Genomic DNA, 22,625 nt, shown 5'->3' with positions numbered 1-22,625 from the left:
AACGTGAGAAAGGTAGTCATGTTCATTAACTGTCTCGGAAGGCTGTCACACTGGATCTGTGGCATCAGAATTGGATAATGGTCTAGCGCTTGCCAGTTTTGACAAATGGTTCCAATCAGCGCATAAATGGGCCAGAATTTGACTGGCTGAAACTCTTCCACAAAATTGTGCAGCATGGTGCCTATGAAACAACTGTTACACCTGGCAGTCCCTCGGGATCGAAAATGACTTGCTTCCACTCAGTTTCGATGGGTTCTGAGGTAGCTGATAAGTCCAATGTTTGATCTGCGGACTCTGCTACATGAGGGGCAGGTGGTGCTTGAAGAGTCAAGTAGATGAGTACTTAGGAGGTTTGTGCACTCCCTCTGATGCCTCATCTTCGCCTCCACATGTTCCCAACAACGTCCCTCGAGGTGTACGATGCCTTCCTGAATGAACTTCCTCCATCTAGGGCAGTCACGAGCCAGGATCTCCCAGGAGTCGACGAGGATGTTTGATCTCTTCAGGGACGCTTTGACGACATCTCTAAAGTGTTTCCGCTGTCCTCCTGGGAGTCTTCTGTCGTGACCAAGTTCTGAGTAGAACAGCTGCTTTGGGACAAAAACAAGAAATGCTGGATTCACTCAGCAGGTCTGGCAGCATCTGTGGAAAGAGAAGCAGAGTTAACGTTTCGGATCAGTGACCCTTCTTCGGAACTGACAAATATGCTTTGGGAGTCTGGTGTCAGGCATGCGAACGACATGTCCCGCCCAGCGGAGCTAGTTTAGGGTGATCAGCTCCCCGCTGCCGGGCAGGTTGGCTTGGGAAAGGATGCTGCTGTTGGACCGCCTTTCTTGCCACTGTATTTGGAGGATCTTGTGGAGGCACCATTGGTGGTACTTCTTCAGTGTTTTGAGCTGCCAGCTGTAGGTTGTCCAAGTCTCCAACGCATATAGGAACACAGAGATCACTGCTGCCCGGTAAACCATGATCTTATTCCCGTGCTGGAGATCCTGATCCCCAAATACTCTCTTCCTCAGTCGGCCGAAGGCTGAGCTGGCACATTGAAGGTGATGATGAACCTCGTAGTCTATGTTTGCCTTTGCTGAGAGGAGGCTCCCTATATATGGAAAATGGTCCACATTTTCCACACTTTAGTGTCATGAGCACCATGAGCAATATCATAGGCGATCCACTAGTATTTTTAAACAGTGTCAGTTCACCAGCCTAACAGGGCTCAGCTGTTGTTTTAGTTTAATAACAATTATCTGTTCATTTAATGCTAAGTTCTCTTTGGTCGGAGGGTGGGCGATGGCTGATAACCAGCTGAGGTTCTCAGCTTTGGTTTGGTTTAGTACAAAACCCTCCAATATTGGGCCAGCACTAACCTCAAGCCATTTGAGTATTAACCCGATTTAACTCTTTGTGATTGTAACATGCCTGGCTCTTGATTTCTACCTGTGGTCTTCTCCTCCCCTTCTTCATTTTGTTCAGCCCTATAAATACTTGGTTATCTTTCAATTTCCAGTTTGACAAAGAGTCTACATCCCAAACATTATCCTGCCTTTTCCCCTTAACTGCTGTGCAATGCCAATTTTTTTGTTCTGAACTCAGAATCCCAGCATTCAGATTTCTGGCCAAGCTATTCAATGGAAGTGTTCAAAAGCAAAGTTTTAAGATGTCCACGTATGTGTGATAGTGAACATGTTTTCAATTACAGACCTTGCAATATTGCATTGCTGGTGATTATTTTTTCAGATCACCGAAACCTCAGAAGCCCTCCACAGATACATTAATACTTTCAAAATATCCAAATCAAATCCTAAACTGTTCACAGAAAGGTTTAGATTTCAGTTTAAATTATTAAACTGCTGATATTTAATTTGAAATTGAAAACAACACTGGAAATATTGAAATGAAACTAGAATCTGCTGGAAATTCATGCCATGTCTGTCAGTGTCAGAAAAGAGAACATGTCTTGAATGAACACTCTCCATCAGCTGAAATTTGATAAAGTACAAGTGCAACAATGATGTGCAGAAAAAAATAATCCGCACATCTTTAAAGAAACAACAAATACACTCATGCTTGTCAAGTCTTCTTCTTCAGTGTAAGAAAATAAGTGAAAGGTTCTGACAAAGGGGCGCCACCATTAATAGAGCCATTTATGGCACAGGAGGCCATTCGGCCCATCGAGTCCATGCCAGCTCTTTGCGGAGCTATCCAATCAGTCCCGTTCCCCCGCTTGATCCGTTAAACCTGCAAGTTTATTTCTTTCAAGCGCCCATCCAATTTCCATTGAAAAACATTGATTGTCTCTACTTCTACTACCCTCGTGGGCAGCCAGTTTTTGGTCATTACCAGTCTTTGCATAAAAATGTTCTTCCTCACATTCCCCCTGCACCTCTTGCCCAAAACTTTCAATCTGTGTCTCCTAGTCGTTGTACCATCAGCTAATGGGAACAGTTTTTCCTCGTCTAACTTATCTAAACCTGTCACAATCTTGTACATCTCAAACAAATGGCCTCTATAATCTCCCTTACTCCAAGGAAAACAATCCCAGCTTTTTCAACCTAACCTTGTAACTAAAATCCTTTTTAAAGTGCTAATGAACGTGTGCTTCAATAGGTTCTGATTTTACTACTTTAGTAGTTTGCACATCTTCGTGTGTAAGTTTTACAGTTTCCCCATGCACCTCACTGTTGCCTCTCCCAGGCTTCATGACTTGGTCTTGGGTCATGCTCGGGTTCGGGTCCAGAGCGCCCCCTTGTGCTCGGGAAGCTGTACTTTCCGCTCGGGAGCTTCCGGAAATTGCCGAAAGGGTTCGGCGCAACGAACTGACGTAAACAGGAAGGGGTGAAAGGTGACTGGTGCGTAAAGATGGCGGCTGTGGTGATGGTGGTTTGGTGAAAAGTGTTTGTTTTCATCCATTCTAAGAGGCGTTCGGGGCGCGGACGAATTCGTGGCCGGCCGTTTGATAACAATACCTGTTGTAAAAGTTTAAGGTGTTTTGGAATGGCGGAGGTGGCGTTGGACGAGCTGAATAAGCTCGAGTACCTGTCGCTGGTATCCAAGGTCTGCACCGAGCTGGACAACCACTTGGGCATCAACGACAAGGACTTGGGTAAGACACCGGCCGGGCACGCTACCCCATTCCCTCTGGTTCAACAATGTTGCCGATTTCTAATCTATTCCGTTGACGAAAAACACAGCTCCATGCGTTCAAGGCTGGAGCCACACTAATCCCTCTGCACCATAGGATATAGGCTCATAGGAGCAAGAGTAGGCCATTCGGCCCGTCGAGCCTGCTCTGCCATTCGATACGATCATGGCTGATCTGATTGTTGTCTCAATTCCACTTTCCTGTCTGCCCCCCCCCCCCCCCCTAACCCTCGACTCTCTTGTACAAAAATCGATCTAATTCAGCCTTGAATAAATTCAATGACCCAGCCCTCACTGCTTTCTGATGAAGAGAATTCCACAGACTAATGACCCTTTGAGAAAATAAAATTCTCCTCATCTCTGTCTTAAAAGGGAGACCTCTTATTCTTAAACTGTGTCCCCAAGTTCTAGTCTTCCCCCACAAGAGGAAACATTCTTCTGGTATCCACTCTGTCAAGTCCCCTCAGGATCTTATATGTTTCAATAAGATCACCTGTCATTCTTCTAAACTCCAAAGGGGATAGGCCAACCTGTTCAGCCTTTCTTCATAAGATAAGCCCTTCATCCCCGGAATTAGTTGAGTGAACCTTCTCTGAACTGCTTCTACTGCAATTATATTCTTTTTGGCAGTTTATAAACCAGTACAGTGTTGTGGGGGGTGGGGGGAAGAAAGAACAAAGGGGAAGGTGGAGGAGAGGAACGATTCAATGATAAACGGATGATGGTGCGAGGCAAAAAGATGTGTTATCTGGGACTAGAAAGAAAAAAAAAATGGGTCTAGAGGCGGTGTCAGTGGCAATAACAGAACCATTATCAGCATCTACCGTCTGGAAAAAATGGGAGGAGTGGTTTTGTTGTAAAGTTGTTGAACTTAATGTTGAGTCCAGAAGGTTAGAAAGTAAATGAAAAGATGAGGTGCTGTTCCTCTTTCTTCCATTGAGCTTCATTGGAGCAATAGGAGGCCAAGGCCAAAGTGGGAGTGTAATGGAGAATTAAAATGGCAAGCGACCAGAAACATAGGATTATGGTTGCAGGCTGAACGGAGGTATTCAGAGTGGTTACCCAAGCTGCGTTTGGTTTCCCCAATGTAGAGGAGCCACGTTGTGAGCAGTGAATACAGTATAGAAAGTTGAAAGAAGTGCAAGTAAATTGCTGTTTCATCTGGAAGAAATGTTTGCAGCCCTGGACAATGGGAAGAGAGGAGGTGAAAGGTGACTATTTGATACTGGTTTTAGTCATTATTTTCAGAATTGTTTCAACTTGATGGAAAGAGTTTCACTATTTGAATTCTTTTAATGCACAATAATAATTTTGTTACAAGTTGCAAATTGTAAGATTTTAGAGATTTAGAAATTGCGAACAATTTTTAAACTTGTTAGGTAGCATGAAGGCTACAGTTAAGAGCACCTCTTTTGTGGAATATTGTTTTACCTCAACTGCTGAGAACTCAGTTTTTTAAGGGATTTTTCTTTGAACTAATATGATGAATATTGGTGAATTAGCATTATTTATAAATCTGAAACATGTGACTATCAATAGTTTTCATTTCTTAAACAGTTCTCAGCAGTAACATACTTGCCTCTGAGCACCAAGGTTGCAGGTTCAAGTTCTACTCCAGGGACCTGAACACAAAATTTAGGTTGACATTCCAGTGCAGTACTGAGGGAATGCTCCACTGTCAGAGGTGCCATCTTTTGGATGAGACATTAAACCAAGGCCCTGTCTGTCTTCTCAGGTGGAAGTAAAAGATTCCATTGCACTATTTCGAAGAACAGGGGAGTTCACCCCCCCCCACCCCCCATGTCCTGCCCAATACATATCACTCAAACAACATCACTAAAAACAGATTAACTGGGCATTATCTCAGAGCTGCTTGTGGGACTTTGCTGTGTGCTGCCACATTTCTCACATTACACCTGTCACTGCACTTTAAAAAAGTACTTAATTGGCTGTAGAGTGTTTTGGGATGTTCAAATATTGTGAAATGTGCGTGAATGCTCGTTTTTCATTGGGCCAAATATTCGTGAATGAATCATTAAAAATCGCTAACATTTGTTTAATTATTAATTTATGACTTCTAATGCAAGGACGCTTTTGATTTTATGCAGTGAGCTATGTGTAATATAAAATGTTGACTTTTTCCAATGTATCATTGTTTTTCTATTTTCAGCTGAGTTTATCATCAATCTGGCTGAGAAGAATATTACTTTTGAGACTTTTAAAGGAGCACTGTTGAAGAATGGAGCTGAGTTTACGGTAAGGTCCATAGAACAAAGAACAGTACAGCACAGGAACAGGCCATTCGGCCCTCCAAGCCTGCGCCGATCTTGATGCCTGCCTAAACTAAAACCTTCTGCACTTCCGGGGACTGTATCCCTCTATTCCCATCCTATTCATGTATTTGTCAAGATGCCTCTTAAACGTCATTATCGTACCTGCTTCCACCACCTCCCCCGGCAGCAAGTTCCAGGCACTCACCACCCTCTGTGTAAAGAACTTGCCTCGCACATCCCCTCTAAACTTTGCCCCTCTCACCTTAAACCTATGTCCCCTAGTAACTGACTCTTCCACCCTGGGAAAAAGCTTCTGACTATCCACTCTGTCCATGCCGCTTATAACTTTGTAAACCTCTATCATGTCACCCCTCCACCTCCGTCGTTCCAGTGAAAACAATCCGAGTTTATCCAACCTCTCCTCATAGCTAATGCCCTCCAGACCAGGCAACATCCTGGTAAACCTCTTCTGTACCCTCTCCAAAGCCTCCACGCGACCAGAATTGCACGCAATATTCTAAGTGTGGCCTAACTAAAGTTCTGTACAGCTGCAGCGTGACTTGCCAATTTTTATACTCTATGCCCTGACCGATGAAGGCAAGCATGCCATAGAGGAAGGTCTCCAAACTGATCCTTACTGATATGCAGTTTATTTTGAGCAAAGTGATAGTAGATGTTTCATGAAATTCCCCAAAAGTAATTTGGCAATAGAAAAAATGGGTCTGGCTTTCCTGTATTGGCAGTATCCTTCCCCTAACTAAACTCCCTGAACACGAGCAGTACTGAAACAGAGCCCTTTTGCAGAAGGGCTTATTCCATAAATGCTTCTCCTTTACTGTCTTTATTCACTGGGTTGTCACATGCTACTTCCACGGTCTGCTCTTTTCACCACTGTAGACTCTACTACCCAAGTTCTTCTATTCAAGTGTGCAACTTTCACAACTGATCTAAAGATATGAAGAAACATTTCTGAAACCGAATGGAAGAAATCTGAAATGAAAATAAAAAATGCTAGAATATGCATAAGGTCAGTTAGTACCTGAAACAACAAGGACACGTTTATGTTTTGGATGGAGCTGGAGTACCAGCAAAGGAGTTTTATCAAAAATGTTAACCTATTTGCTGACCAGCTGTGCATTTCCAGCATTTTCCGTTTTTAACACTGAAGTAGATTTCTGTACTGTTTTGCCAAATGATGGTATTGTGTCAAGAAAGTGGATTTACTGAAAAGTATTTCACTATTTTGCTTGGATTCCAACCATCTGATATAGGTTGCAGGATAAATTCGCAATCGAGTGTTACTTTGCACAATGGAGGTACATATTGGAAATTCAAACACAGAGGGCAGATTACCAGATTCACAACCTCCAAGATTTTACATTAATGCTTGGAAGATCATGGGGTCGTGCTGGCCTCTTGCGAAATTCCTGAGATGCATCCCATTGCATGAAGCTCTCCACCAAAGGTGCAGAATCATAGTTCTAGAAATTTGGCTGTGCAGCACCCTTTTGTGGACACTAAGCGACTTCCTAAATCTCCAATCTGGCGGGTAGGAAGTGCAAGCTGACTACAAGCTAGAAGTATGTCATCCGCCATATTGGTGAATGCCAGAAAATTTGCATGCAGTGCTTGTGCCTGAAACGATTGCTAGCCCATTACATATGCAAATAAGGGGCTTCATGTCTGTTTGAGGACCCCACTGCAAGATCTTTGCAGTGTTTGCATGTAGTTCTTGTCAATTTTTTTGTTAAGTTGCTTAATTCAGTTTTCTGAATAATTCAGATTTTTCTCGCTCCTCATGATCAGAAGTAGGCTGTAATTTTTCCCACCTCCACGCCCTCATGTATGACTGTTATCTAAGGTTATAACATATCAGTGCAAATTTTAAGAATAAATGTGGAGGCTGTTGCCAGGAGTCATCCCTTTACAAGTATCTAATTTTATTTTGTACTCTAAATTTTAGTTTGCTCTGATTTAATATCAGTACTTTTTGCTGTTTTCTAGGATTCACTCGTCAGCAATTTGTTACGTCTAATACAGACTATGCGCCCTCCAGCCAAGCCATCAACTTCCAGCAAAGGTGAGAAATACACCACCACCTCCCCTTGTATCTGTGTAACTGATTGTGTTTTCGTAGATTCATGGAATTTCAGCACACATAAGGAAGCCATTAAGCCCATCACAGCTGTACTGGCTCTCTGAAAGAGTTGTCCCCTTAAGTCTTATTTCCATTTTCGTTCTCATGTATTTATGTAAATCTTAATTGTTTTTTCTTATTACTTTTGTACAGCTGAAATAGCCAAACCAAAATCAGAAAGGGAGAAGATGAAGGAGCTGTTCCCTGCCCTTTGTATGCCTGATAATCCATCAACAAGGGTAAGTTCTACATTTATTTCACTTCCAGTTCCCTTAATGGAGAATTTGATTGTTCCTGTGGCCGACCTCTCAAACCTCTAACTGTCTTTTGACACTCTGTTGAGGATAACTTAACTGAATCAGCTCACTTTCATTCTTGCATTGATATCCGAGCAAGAAATGTTGTAAGTGAGCCAGTCAGACTCTGAAAGAGAAAGGACAGGTGGACCTTTCAGGTGTGCCCTTTCATCAGAACCGAGTTCTGATTTGCAGCGTTCAGTATTTCTTCCTATCTCTACCCTTTACACTGAATGGATCCCATCCTCGAGTAACCTTACAATGTGGGTGCCGTCTCAAATACTTTGTCGGGGTTGATCATTTAATCTCTGACAACATAATGTATAGGCAACAAACCATTCTTTAGTAATCTTCAAATGGACTTGTTTCCATGTTGAAGCCTGATATTATTTTGCATGAAACCATTTATGAGTTACTCTGGGCACATCCCCATAATGGCTGTTGCTACTTGTTAATTGTTCTGATTGAAACCCAACCCGGTGTTTGTTTTGTAGACTCTGCTGGATGAAGATGACATGAAAGTCGCTGCAGATGCATTGAAGGAGCTTGAGGCCTTGATGCCAACAAAAGATGATATTAAGAAAAGTAGCAAGCGAAGGTATGCAATGGGCAGTCTCCTTTCAAAGTAGTTTTGTGACTCCCCTTTAACAGACGACTGGAAAAAGGCACTACCTGATGTGGTAATAAACTACACAGATCATAAAGTCCTAGTTTGTTTCCTGGTCAGTGCTGAGCTACCTGGTCTCAGTTGGGCAGCATTCGGAGTGCTGCTGTTGGTCTTTGCATTCTGGGTTAAGGAAGGTGGGAAACCAGTCAGGGCTCCCACTCCGGATTCCTGTCCAATGACTACAGCTGAAAAGTGTGCATTGGGTGATGACCAGACAAAACAGGTTTGCCTCTGATGCCCTCAATGATAGAATACCCTGCCAATGCTAGGTTCAGAAGTGAATGGCTACTTAGTAAAAGTATGGAGGGGGGTAGTCTTCTAATGCCTATGTAGTAATACCTCAACAAAAGTCAATGGTATTTAATACACAAAGATGGATGGCTGCCAGTGAATTCATGGGAGTTAGTTTCAGTTTGGGACTTGAGTCATTATGGTATTGTATTTTATATTTATATTTCAGCCCTCAGATTGGCATTCAGGTCTAAGAAAGATTCTAACTCTCATTAGAGTCAGGGAAAGCTGGTTGGAATGGGTTCTGTTATCCAAGTGGGTCTTTTCAGCCAGTTATGGGCGGTTGTTTTCTTGACAGAACAGAAGGTACCTTTCTTATGGCTCTTTATTTCACTCTTTCTCGTCCTCATCCACCTTCCCCGCCCCCCCCCCCAAAAAACAAAATCGATCTTTTAAAACTGTAATTTGATTAAGGAGCTCTGATATTTGGAAATATGAGAATTGTTTAAGAATGTTATAAAGTCTAAAATTGCACTAGCAGCTCCAGCCTTCATGAATTACTGATACATAAACTAGAGAAGGTAAGATAGGAGAAGATGATATCTCAAACTCATGTTTCTTCAACTTCAAATGTATTATCCTAATCAATGAAACATTTAATTTTATCTAAATTTTGAATATCCATCTAATGTTTGGCGACTGGAATTCGAGGACAGTTGGGCTTTATGGGGTTATGTGCAATTAATTTTAATTGGAAATTAAACTTTTATAAACAGTTATTAAATTGTGCATTTAAAGAACTTCACAAAGGATAATTGACTCTAAATTATTTTGGAAAGCTGCTTAAACTCATTGATAAAAATTTGTTCTTGTTGTTTTGAAAACCAAAACTGCTATGTAGGCATGGTAGCTTTTTGCTTTGATAAGGTGATAGTTAAAGGTTATGGTCTTGGACCTAGCTGGACTGTGCATTAGTAGTATCAAGTTTTCTGAAAAGACAGTATATTACCAATTCTAGTATTCAATTTATGTACAGATTTTTAATGGAGGGCTGTCTTTTTATTAGATTTTATAACTTCTCGTGAGAGCAGAGGTGGTAACATTAGTGAAAATGTTTCAGGAAGCAGTAATGCTGTGTATGCCACCCCCAAAAATGACCAGAAGAGGGCCTACTCTCCTGATGGTCATTTAGGTTTTCTGGATGAGAGAGCTTATGACAGGTTCTGTAGCTTTGAGTTGCCCATATTATGAATTGTATAACCCACTTTATCACAGTGAGTTGTTGAAAATAGAGTGTTTCCACAGGCCTCTAGGAAGATTGGATGGGAAAGATTCCTGTCATTTGATCTTTATAGCAAAATTGTAAATGTGTATAAAAGAACACAGTTACCATTTTGCTATAAATCTTTCCCCATGTAAACTGAAAACCTTGGGGGTGGGGAGAGACCAACTGAGCTCCATTCTCCCCTTTCATTTGGAGCGGGAGCATCAGATAGGTGAGTAACAAGTTTATTGTTGATGTTGCCTTGCAACAGGTAATGGACCATAAGAAATGAGTGAAGTAAGATTACTTTATAATCTGCCAATAGCTTCAAAGCACCACTTTATGAATTTTATAATGTGTGCTGTTTGTAATAAGTTTTGTGAAATTGATTGTAGGTGTTTTGGTTACCAAGTTGGCCTCTTTTATTTTATTATTTTTTATTTAGAGATACAGCACTGAAACAGGCCCTTCGGCCCACCGAGTCTGTGCTGACCAACAACCACCCATTTACACTAATCCTACATAAATCCCATATTCCCTACCACATCCCCACCTTCCCTCAATTCCTCTACTACCTACCTACCTACACTAGGGGCAATTTACAATGGCCAATTTACCTATCAACCTGCAAGTCTTTGGCTATGGGAGGAAACCGGAGCACCCGGCAGAAACCCACACGGTCACAGGGAGAACTTGCAAACTCCGCACAGGCAGTACCCAGAATTGAACCCGGGTCGCTGGAGTTGTGAGGCTGCGGTGCAAACCACTGCGCCACTGTGCTGCCCCGTTTGCTAAAATGTAGATGTTTTTTGCCTTGGAGTTTGTTATGGTATGGGAAATGTATTAAAGGAAGACTTAAGTTTATGTAGTGCATTACCATGTCTCTCATAACCTTTGCAAAGTGCTTTACATACAATGAATTGCTTTGATGTATGTTATGTAGGTGAATGCAGCAACCATTCTGAGCATAGTAGCCATAGAGTTATACAGCACAGAAACAGGCCCACCGTGTCTGCGCCAGCCATCAAGCCTATTTATTCTAATCCCATTTTCCAGCACCTGGCCCGTAGCCTTGTATGCTGCGGCGTTTCAAGTGCTCATCTAAATACTTCTTAACTGTTGTGAAGGTTCCTGCCTCTACCACCCCTTCAGGCAGTGTGTTCCAGATTCCAATCACCCTCTGAGTGAAAAAATATTTCCTCAAACCCCCTCTAAACCTCCTGCGCCTTACCTTAAATCTATGCCCCCTGATTATTGACACCTCTGCTAAGGGAAAAAGTTTCTGCCTATCTACCCTATCTATGCCCCTCATAATGTTGTATACCTCAAACATGTCCCCCCCCTCAGCCTTCTTTGCTCTAAGGAAAACAACCCTAGCCTAAACAGTCTCTCTTCATAGCTGAAATGCTCCAGCCCAGGCAACATCCTGGTAAATCTCCTCTGCACCCTCTACAGTGCAATCACATCCTTCCTATTGTGTGGCGACCAGAACTGTACACAGTACTTCAGCTGTGGCCCAGCTAGCTTTTTATACAGCTCCATCATAACTTCCCTGCTCTTATATTCTATGCCTCGGCTAATAAAGGCAAGTATCCCATATGCCTTCCTAACCACCTTATGTACCTATGCTGCTGCCTTCAGTGATCTTTGGACAAGTACACCAAGGTTCCTTTGACCCCCTGTACTTCCTAGAGTCCTACCATCCGTTGTATATTCCCTTGCCTTGTTAATCCTCCCAAAATGCAAAACCTCACACCTCTCGGGATTAAATTCCATTTGCCACTGCTCTGCCCATCTTACGGTCCTGTAATCTAAGGCTATCCTCCTCATTATTTACGACAGCACCAATTTTCTTGTCATCTCTGAACTTACTGAGCATACCTCCTATATTCATGTCTAAATCATTAATTATACACTACAAACAGCAAGGGTCTCAGCACCGATCCCTGCGGTACACCACTGGTCACAGGCTTCCACTCGCAAAAACAACCATCACCCTCTGCCTCCTGCCGCTAAGCCAATTCTGGATCCAATTTGCCAAATTGCCCTGGATCCCATGGGCTCTTACCTTCTTAACCAATCTCCCATGCAGGACCTTATCAAAAACCTAACTGAGGTCCATGTAGATTACATCAACTGCTTTACCCTCATCTACATATCTAGTCATTTCCTCGAAAAATTCAATCAAATTTGTTAGACATGATCTCCCTCTGACAAAGCCATGCTGACTATCCTTGATTAATCCCTGCCTCTCCAAGTGGAGATTAATCCTGTCCCTCTGAATTTTTCCAATAGTTTCCCTACCACTGATGTTAGACTCACTGACCTGTAAACCAGGTGGTTTATCCCTACTACTCTTCTTGAATAATGGTACCACATTCACAGTCCTCTGGCACTTCTCCTTTGGCTGGAGAGGATTTGAAAATTTGTGTCAGAGCTACTGCAGTCTCCTCCCTTGCCTCACGTAGTGTCCCAATTATTAAATCTGTCGTGCCTCATGAATGCTTAATTTAAAATAAAATGTTTATGGTGGTGAATGGGGTGCCGATCAAGCGGGCTGCTTTGTCTTTTGATATGGAGACTAATACTGAACATAGTCCTCCATATCAAAACAAAAGCAAAATACTGTGGGTGCTCAGCAGGTCAGGCAGCATCTGTGGAGAGAGAAACAGAGTTAACGTTTTAGGTTGATGAGGTTTCATCATAGTACTCCAGATGCGGCCTCCCCAAGGTCAGATACAATTTTGACATAATTTCCTTCAACTTGTGTTGCGTATTTAGCTATACATCCCTGTATTCTATTTGCCTTGTTTATCACCTGTGAATACTGAACCAATGGTTTTAATGACCTATTTATCAACACCCCAGATCTTTTTCCTGCTCTGTTGACCTCAGGATTCTTGCTATTTAATACTTAATCCACCTTTTCACTTCTCTACCACATCTCATGAATTCTTCTGACATCTCGTCGCCAGTTGATCTAGCCTTCTCCAGATCGCTTTGGATTATTGCATGCTGTTTAGCGTCATTGGCTACTGCACCCAGTTTGGTGTCATCCACAAATTTTATCATTTGTAAATCTTCTGAATCATCTATACAAAAAGCGACCCTGACTACAGATCCTGTAGCACTCCACCGACAACCAGTTTCCAGACGCCACCTCCCTTTGATGTCTTATCTTTCAGCAACAAGTCGATCCAGTCTAACACCTTGCCACCTGTCCCGTGGTCTTGCACCTTGTGAATCAGTCTTTTATGTGGGACAGTGTCAAATGTCTTGCTGAAATCCAGTTAGATAGCATCCACTGCCTTACCCACAACCGTCAGATTTTGAACCTTTTTGGAGCAATCCAGCAAACTGGCCAGTCTCTTTTGAACCCATGTTGGCTCTTTCTAATCAGATCCTGTCCTTCCAGATGGTCACTAATCCAATACCTCAACAAAATCGCTATCATAGGCTGGCAAAGAGTGTAATTTCAGGGTTTATCTTTTGCCCCTTTTAAAAATATGGGCTGATATTCTGTACTTTCCAATCCATTGAGATGTTACCTCATTCTAGTGAGCTTTGAAGGATATTGGTAAGGGGATTTCCTCAATCTAACAGTACCCTGTTGTAGTCTTTTCACCAGAGTGTTGGCACTGAGGAGGACTACAACAAATTATAAGACATTAATAAACTTGCAGAATGGGCATATTTTTGGCAAATGAAATTTACATAGTGTGAGGTATTACATTTTGTAAGAACAATAAGGAAGCCATATATTACTTGGAAAATAAGGATCTAAATGTGGTTGGTGGAGGGGCAAAGGAATCCGAGTACAAATACATGAATCACTAAAAGTAGAAACACTGTAAAAGGCCATTTTGAGGAGGGGGGGGGAAAGCAAACCAAGCACCATAGTTTATTTCTGGAGGGATAAAATTGAAAAGTAGAGAAATTATGTTAAACTTGTATTGAACCTTGGTTAGACCACACTTTGGGTACTGTGTACAGATCTGGTCGGCATATTAGAAAAAGGGTACAGAGGCACTTGAGAGGGTGTGAAAAAGATTTGTAATGATGATAGCAGAAATGTGAGGTTATACCTGTCCAGAAAGGATGAACACGCTGGGTCTCTTCTCTTAAAGTGAAGGTTGAGGGGTGGCCTAATAAAGGTCTTTAAATTATGAAAGGTTTTGATAGAGTAGACACAGGGTGAGTGTTTCTACTTGTGAGGAAGAGCGAAACTAGAGGTCATGAATATTAAATAGTCACGAAGAAATCAAATGGGAATTCAGAAGAAACTTCTTTACCTAGAGAGTGGTGAGAATGTGGAATTCGTTTCTACAGGAAGTAGTTGAGGTGAATCCTATAGGTGCATTTAAGGGGAGGCTAGATAAGCATATGAAGGAGGAGGGATTAGAGTGTTGGGCTGATCGAGTTAGATAAGGAAAGACGGGAGAAGGCTTGAGTGGAGCATAAATGTCGGCATGGACCATTTGAGCCAAATGGCCTGTTTCTGTGTTGTATGTTCTATGTAACTTAGTCCTGTTAGCTGCACAGAATAAAACAGACAGGCTGGTAAGTAGCGACTTGTAGAGAAATAGAGCGGTGTAGCAAAGGCATAACTGAAGCTTTCTTTCAAATTAAGCCATGGCAGTCGGATTGAGATGACTGACAGGAGACCTCATAGATGTATAGAAAATAGTAAATAGGGAAGAAATAAATCCAGGACATAATTTCGAAGATTAGACTGTGGTGCTAGGACATGAGCCTCAAGTTCAAGCTAGTGAAAGGCTAATTTAGGACTGATATCAGGAAGTTATTCTTCACACAAAGAGTAATTAATATGTGGAATGGACTTTCTGGTAGGGTTGTGGAAGCAAAAACCATGGAATCTATTGAGGTGCTGTAATGGGGGAGCGTTAATATTTTTCTGGCCTTTCTCATCTGTATCTCTCATGACATTGGCAGTGTTCTGTCAACATTTTTATAATTTATTTGATCCATTTCATTTGTAAAAGCAAATTATTCTTTTTTTCTAAAGCTCTAATGAAAAGGGAAAGAGAAAGAAAAGGAGTCGTAGTCGCAGTAGAGACAGAGACCGGAAACGGCGTCGGAGGTCAAGGTCCAGGTCACATTCCAGAGACCGAAACAAAAGTAAATCCAGCAGACGATCCAGAAGCCGGAGTCGGAGCCCGAACAGGGACCACAAGGATCGGGGCAGAGTCAATGAAAAGAGTTGTGAGAAAAGGAAAGAGAGACCCATAGACAGGCCTCCACCAGAGGAACCATCAGTGGGTGAGATCTACAACGGCAAGGTCACCAGTATCATGCAGTTTGGATGCTTTGTACAGCTGGAAGGTCTGAGGTACAGTATACCACAAAAGAAAAATTGTATAGTATAGCAAATAGCAGGCGAGGGCCCTCAAGAAATTCAACAGGCTGAGAAATGCATTAATGCATTAATATATAGACTCCAGTAAATAGCATTGTATTACTAAGCCATCAAACCTGCTTCTTCCATCCATTTCCTGCATTTGAGCAAAGTTTTCCAAATCTCCTTAAGTGTTTTAATTCTAATCTTTGTCTAACCTGTTTATAAAGTCACTTGGTACATGGAGGTGTGTTTTCCCAACCAATACTTTGTGTTTTGGAGGGGGTAAGGAGATACCAAATGTGCTCAAAACAAAAGGCTCAACCTTCCATTGCAAAATTATAATCAAGCTGTTTTTTTTCTGTTGTTCCACATGGGTCATAAATAGATTTTTAAAAAGGTGTATGAAAATGGTTCAGATTAAATAGTTATGACTGAAGTTAATAAGATCATAGAATTTGCTTCTTTAAAGCTGAGTTTTTTTCACTGTCTGTTCCAATTCAGTACATCAACAAGGTTTTAGACTGGACAACTCTCTCAACCTTTTGAGGGTGCAGACAGTATTTCAGTTTTAATTGTGTCAGGGGGCAGTGGTCTGTGCTCCTGGGGCAGAAGCATGCTACAGAATGCCAGCAATATAGCTGTGGAAGTCCTGGGCATCTTCCTTGTCCTGTATTAAGATAAATAAGTTGTGATCATTACTGGGAATGGCATTGTCAATGAGTCCCATATGTCTTGAAGCTTGATTTTAGAACTTTTAAAAATCTTTGAATATCGTTAAATGCACATATTGCCTCTAAATATGAATAAATATTGTGAAAATATTTAACTGTAAAGAAAAAAACTGTCTATTGATTTTTTTATCTGTTGTGTTTTTCTTGGATGTTTCAGATATCAACCATTTCCCAGGTGTGTCTCCAAATGCATTAAAGTAACTGGTTTTTAAAAAAACTTAAATGTAGATTTTCCATTTTTATTTTAAAATACTTCATTCATCATGTAAAAGGAATTGTGTATGAATGTTTTCAGAGTCAGTTTACCAATAAATGAATGCCTTTTCTGTCTTCTCGCCTTTTTGTTTTAGAAAACGATGGGAGGGCTTGGTACACATCTCCGAGCTCAGACGAGAGGGGCGTGTAGCCAATGTTGCTGATGTTGTTAGCAAAGGTCAAAGAGTAAAGATCAAGGTGTTATCGTTCACTGGGTCCAAAACAAGCTTAAGTATGAAGGTAATTATAAAGAGTGGTAATTTGCATTAAATTTTGGATTGCAGTTATTGAAAGTAAAATTTAAACTTCATGGTCAAAACTTGTTAAGGCTTGGTACAGGTGTCAGAGTGAAACAAATAGCAAAGACTTTAATTTTAAGCTTGGGAATCAGTTTTCTTTTTATTCATAAAAAAAAATCAGTTTCTGCTTGGTTAGCTCTGAATTAAAATTGTTCCTGCTTCAATTTTTTCCCTTAGGATGTAGATCAAGAGACTGGAGAGGATCTAAACCCAAACCGGCGCCGAAACGTTGGCGGAGAAAACAATGAGGAAACTACCATGAGGAACCCTGATAGACCTAGTAATCTGTCATTGGTGAACACCCCTGAGGTTGAGGATGACGTACTAGAACGCAAACGCCTTACAAAAATCTCCGATCCTGAGAAGTGGGAGATCAAACAGGTGGGGGCCAGTTAACACAGACTAATCTGCCAGAGTAAAAACTGAAAATGCTGAAGAGCAAGTAGCATATCAGCTGGCATCGATAGGGAAAAGACAGGTTGATGTTTCAAATGGAACTGTATTAGAAGCACTGTTTGCCTATTACTTATCACTTAGATACTGACTGATTTGTGCATTGTTTTGTTTATGTCCCAGATCTCCAGTGTTCTCTGTTCTTATCTCTCAACTGCCAGACTTTAAGCATAATATATTAACTGGAGATTTTTTAGTATCTTTTTCTGAAACTAGTACTGAGGTACTAGTTCAGAGAGGATTGCATTACAAGAAAAAAGTAGTGGTAAAATTCCTGTACTAGTGGTTTTCTGCCACTAGGTAGCACTATTTGTCATATGCATCAGGACTGATAGTCGATTATAATCTTTTTCAGGGATGCACTACATTTTAAAACTAAGAGTGTTCTTATAATTTTTTGTGCATATATGATTAAAATTTCAGATGATTGCAGCAAATGTTATATCAAAAGAAGAATATCCTGACTTTGATGAAGAAACAGGCATCCTTCCTAAAGTTGACGATGAAGAAGGTATGACTCATCTCTTGTGTTCTTTACTTCTGCTGAGCACCTCGATCAAAAAATTGCGTGATCAACTAGATCACATCTATGTATTTGCTTAGTTCATGCTTAGGTTTCATTGCTGTACCTTCAGCTGCCTAACCCCTAAACTCTGGAATTCCCCACCTAAACTTCTTTGTCTCTCTACCTCTCTCTTCTCCTTTCAGATGTTCCTTAAAACCTACCACTTTGATCAACCTGACCTAGTATCTCCTTATGTGGCTCCATGGCAAATTTTGTTTAATGCTCCTGTGAAGTGTCTTGGGATGTTTTAATGTGTTAAAGGCACTGTATAAATACATATTGTTGGTTATGATGGCTTTTCACTAACATGAAAATCGTTGTTCCATCAACGCTCCTTTTTATTTAAGACCTTTGAACAATGTAAAAGTGACTATTTTTAATGAGCACTAAACAAAGCTGTCAGTATTATATAAATTAAGCCAGAATAGATCCAGTTGACTCATTAATCAGTTAAGAGTTTTCATGCATCTCCTGCTTTATACCATGCAAAGGTGAATGATGAAATGTGTGAAGGAAGTGACTGATAATGCACTTGATCCCACTGACACTCAGACACAGGATTGATTCAGTAAAATTCACAACCTTCAGTCTATGTTGCAATATTCTGGATTGTTTGAGGAAAGACAATTTAACAAATTAAAATGTCAGACATTTGTGTAAAAATTCAGGATTACTTGATGGGATGTTGAGTGACTTTGTCTACTTTTTTGCAGATGAGGACCTTGAGATAGAGCTTGTGGAGGAAGAGCCTCCGTTCCTCAGGGGACATACCAAGCAGAGCATGGACATGAGTCCTGTTAAAATAGTCAAGGTATGTAAAGCAGATAATGAATCCAGGATCTCTATTGATCTCTCTTTGGCTTCTTTCTGTGCTGGAAGTTGTATTTGTGAAATATATTTTAAACTCACACTCCACTTGAAACATGTTTACTGCTTGCTTTTAATTTGAATGTTAAGTTTACTATATTGGAAATTAATCCAAAGCTTATCTTTGAGCCATGAAGGTCCATATGTTGTACATTACTCATTGTAATTATTCTGTAAAGGCAACTTTTTTGTTTGCTTGTGGGGGAATGGATATACCTGCGCAGTGAAGCTTTGAGCTGCTTTTGATCCTGAAGGTACAGGTATTATATCAAAAACCAGCAACACAGTCAGGGAATTGGATCATAACTGCTTCCTTATGCATATTTACTGTAACAATTTTTGTTCTAAATTAAAGTCTTTGAAAAGTTTCAGTGCCCAATTACTTGGTACTGTGTTTTCAAAATATTTTACTTGAATTGCTAATGTGTTGGTTTATGCTTGATTTCAGAATCCTGATGGCTCACTATCCCAGGCTGCCATGATGCAAAGCGCTCTGGCTAAAGAAAGGCGGGAAATGAAACAAGCACAGCGAGAGGCAGAAATGGACTCGATCCCAATGGGACTCAATAAACACTGGGTTGATCCACTACCTGATGGTATGTTAATGGCTAAAGTATTTTCTTTATGCTGAGGATGGGGAAGGAATGGTATTGATTGTAGATACTTCGTTGTTTCTGCTGATCTTGTACTTCAGCAATTGTTAATGTAATATTTTAATGCTTTTCTAGTTTAAAGTTGCTAGTTAGATGAATTATTAAAAATATTGTAGCTTAATATTTTTACTTTTTGTGTGAACATTTTGCTGTTCAAAGTGAGGGATGTTAATGCTAGGGAATGGAACAATTTCTATTTTGGGACCCAGTCAATATCAAACGCTGACAGGTCAGACATGGCAGAGATAGAAGCAGATATCTGATACTTGGTCCTAGCAATGTGCCAAGGCCTGAGCACCCCTCCCCATTGCCTGCTGCGCTTTTCACATCAGCCACCTTGTGGTCTCTCTGAGTGAGATGATCAGTTTTCTTAAATTAATGGCAGTTTTGTGTTGTCCAACTAGGAACTAGCTGTACTATTTTCAAATTAAACCTTTGCAGCTTGCAAACAGAGGCACGTTTCAGCTCAATTGTCTGGCTGGATTTAAATTCCGATCTCTAATGTTGAAAAAAAAAAGTCACACCCACTGCACCTTTTAGATCCCTCCTTCTCTCCCCAAATAAGGTTTGTTATTAAGTTTGAGTGCAGTAAATTGTCATGTTTGTTGAATCAAATTTAGAAAGAACCTGAGATTGTGGGGCAGTACAAAAGCATGTGCACTTTATTTTCTAGTTGATGGCCGACAGATTGCAGCAAACATGAGGGGTATAGGAATGATGCCGCAAGACATACCCGAGTGGAAGAAGCATGCTTTTGGAGGAAACAAAGCATCATATGGTCGTAAAACCCAAATGTCTATTCTTGAGCAGAGAGAGAGCTTACCTATCTACAGACTTAAAGAACAGCTGGTTCAGGTATGAGAAATTGCATCAAATTGTTATATAGGCATGCTGATCTTTTCAGTCGTATTCTATAGATTTATTTTTCCGCATATGTCCTTTTCATCACACTTTATAACATTGAAAATGCCTATGATTGGATAGAAAGGAAATTTTCCATGCAAACTGTTCCAGAGATGCTATAGTTGCAGGCTAAGGCCATGAGGGAGTGTACCTTATGCCATATTGTGTTCTGACACACCATGGGCAGCACCATGTATTAGAACCATTAAAAATATATAGCACATTTGTTTCCAAGGATAGTCATATGTAACAGAATCAATAGGATATTGTCAGCATCGAGATTGAATGTATAGCCTGCTGAAGGCAGCGCAGAAATTTGAGTGCGTTCACAGAATTAGATCAATTTAATTTTGCCATTTCTAATCTGGGGATTTTTAACTGCTTTGTCAATTATTCTGTGGGCTGAATTGTACTGACTCCTCGACGCCGCAGTGCGGGGGCCGGTAAAATTCTGTGGGGAGAGGCCCGCCTCGACCTAAGTGCGGCCCTCCCACCACCTGCTGGCAGGCCCTTCATCTCCAAATGCAAATGAGCGTTAATAAGATATAAATGTACTTAGCTGCAGGCGGCAGCTGTCCCACGCTGATTCTACGGCTGCCATTCGTGCTCCGTGCGCCTTTGGAACTCTGCATGGAGTTCCAAGGCGACATCCTGGTGGGGATGGGGGAGTAATAAAAATTTCAGGGAAAGAGGGGTGGAGGAGGGGGGAAATCAATTTTTTTGAATGTGGGGATGGTGCGAAGGGGTTATAGGCCACATATTGGAAGTTTAGGGGGTAAAGTTCGGGTAGGGAAAAAGACATGTGTTGGTCATTTCGGGCATTGAAATGACCTTTGGCGGGGTTGGGGAAGGGCAACCGGCACAGTGGCGCAGTGGTTAGCACCGCAGCCTCACAGCTGCAGGGACCCGGGTTCGATTCTGGGTACTGCCTGTGTGGAGTTTGCAAGTTCTCCCTGTGTCTGCTTGGATTTTCTCCGGGTGCTCCGGTTTCCTCCCACAAGCCAAAAGACTTGCAGATTGGTAGGTAAATTGGCCATTATAAATTGTCACTAGTATAGGTAGGTGGTAGGGAAATATAGGGACAGGTGGGGATGTTTGGTAGGAATATGGGATTAGTGTAGGATTAGTATCAATGGGTGGTTGATGGTCGGCACAGACTCGGTGGGCCGAAGGGCCTGTTTCAGTGCTGTATCTCTAATCTAATATCTTTCTTATTTTTTAATAAAAAATTAACACTGCTGCATCTTTAAAAATTAAAAGTAATTGTAAGGGCTTAAAGCCTTTTTAAAAATGGCACCTGCGCGGTGGTGCCGGACGCCATTGCCAGGGACACGGAGGCTGCCCCTACACATCATCGGGGGCGGCCGCTCCGCCCCCACTATTTAACTGATACCAAGAGGTCCCTATGTGAGGCATCTTGGGTGTGAACTTGTAACTTGTACTATCATGCTCTGCTATTTTATTTATATCAGTGCAGAGTAAGGCATAGCAGCCTAGAGCATTGTAGTTCACTGGGTTGTATCATTAGTCTATTCAATCTTTTGGAATCAAGAAACTGCAGATTATGTTAGCTGAGATCGTAGCTGTCAATGTATTTAGTGTTTGATATTGGTAACAAGCTGTAATTATACAGTTAGGGCACTGTTCAGTTAATGTTCCTTTGCTCTAATAAGATACAGAATGTTGTGGGTTTGTACAGAGTGTTTTACTGGGGCATGGACCCAGCATCATTTAATTCTTTGAATTTGTCATGTGGCCTGCTATCCAGTAATACCTGCAAAGGTTATATTCTGAAAATGTTCCGTTATGAAGTAGGGTTTGCGGAATATTCAAAGGGTAACCAGGGAAAGGGTTGGCCCACTCAAGGACAGAGAAGGGAATCTATGCGTGGAGCCAGAGGAAATGGGTGAGGTGCTAAATGAGTACTTTGCATCAGTATTCACCAAGGAGAAGGACTTGGTGGATGATGAGCCTAGGGAAGGGAGTGCAGATAGTCTCAGTCATCTCATTATCAAAAAGGAGGAGGTGTTGGGTGTCTTGCAAAGCATTAAGGTAGATAAGTCCCCAGGGCCTGATGGGATCTACCCTAGAATACTGAGGGAGGCAAGGGAAGAAATTGCTAGGGCCTTGACAGAAATCTTTGCATCCTCATTGGCTACAGGTGAGGTCCCAGAGGACTGGAGAATAGCCAATGTTGTTCCTTTGTTTAAGAAGGGTGGTAAGGATAATCCAGGAAATTATAGGCTGGTGAGCCTTACGTCAGTGGTAGGGAAACTATTAGAGAGGATTCTTCGGGACAGGATTTACTCCCATTTGGAAACAAACGAACTTATTAGCAAGAGACAGCATGGTTTTATGAAGGGGAGGTCGTGTCTTACTAATTTGATTGAGTTTTTTGAGGAAGTGACGAAGATGATTGATGAGGGAAGGGCGGTGGATTTTGTCTATATGGACTTTAGTAAAGCCTTTGACAAGGTCCCGCATGGCAGACTGGTGCAAAAGGTGAAGTCACAAGGGATTAGAGGTGAGCT

At 41.5% G+C, this 22,625-nt stretch overlaps 1 protein-coding gene across 1 annotated transcript in view; it reads left to right on the top strand.

The window, feature by feature from the left end:
- The first annotated feature begins 2,839 nt into the window (after positions 1-2,839).
- dhx8 (DEAH (Asp-Glu-Ala-His) box polypeptide 8) overlaps positions 2,840-22,625 on the top strand; it is a 52,285-nt gene continuing 32,499 nt past the window's right edge. The window contains exons 1-12 of the mRNA XM_068013358.1: positions 2,840-3,103; positions 5,312-5,397; positions 7,419-7,494; positions 7,705-7,790; positions 8,342-8,445; positions 15,036-15,359; positions 16,450-16,594; positions 16,831-17,034; positions 17,530-17,617; positions 18,385-18,482; positions 18,987-19,134; positions 19,865-20,046. Coding sequence (XP_067869459.1) covers positions 2,995-3,103; positions 5,312-5,397; positions 7,419-7,494; positions 7,705-7,790; positions 8,342-8,445; positions 15,036-15,359; positions 16,450-16,594; positions 16,831-17,034; positions 17,530-17,617; positions 18,385-18,482; positions 18,987-19,134; positions 19,865-20,046 — 1,650 coding nt within the window. The 5' untranslated portion in view covers positions 2,840-2,994. The remainder of the gene's footprint in view (positions 3,104-5,311; positions 5,398-7,418; positions 7,495-7,704; positions 7,791-8,341; positions 8,446-15,035; positions 15,360-16,449; positions 16,595-16,830; positions 17,035-17,529; positions 17,618-18,384; positions 18,483-18,986; positions 19,135-19,864; positions 20,047-22,625) is intronic.

Source organism: Heterodontus francisci, chromosome 33, assembly GCF_036365525.1.
Source record: "Heterodontus francisci isolate sHetFra1 chromosome 33, sHetFra1.hap1, whole genome shotgun sequence".
NCBI lineage: Eukaryota > Metazoa > Chordata > Chondrichthyes > Heterodontiformes > Heterodontidae > Heterodontus > Heterodontus francisci.
This window is presented reverse-complemented; position numbering and strand designations above follow the sequence as displayed.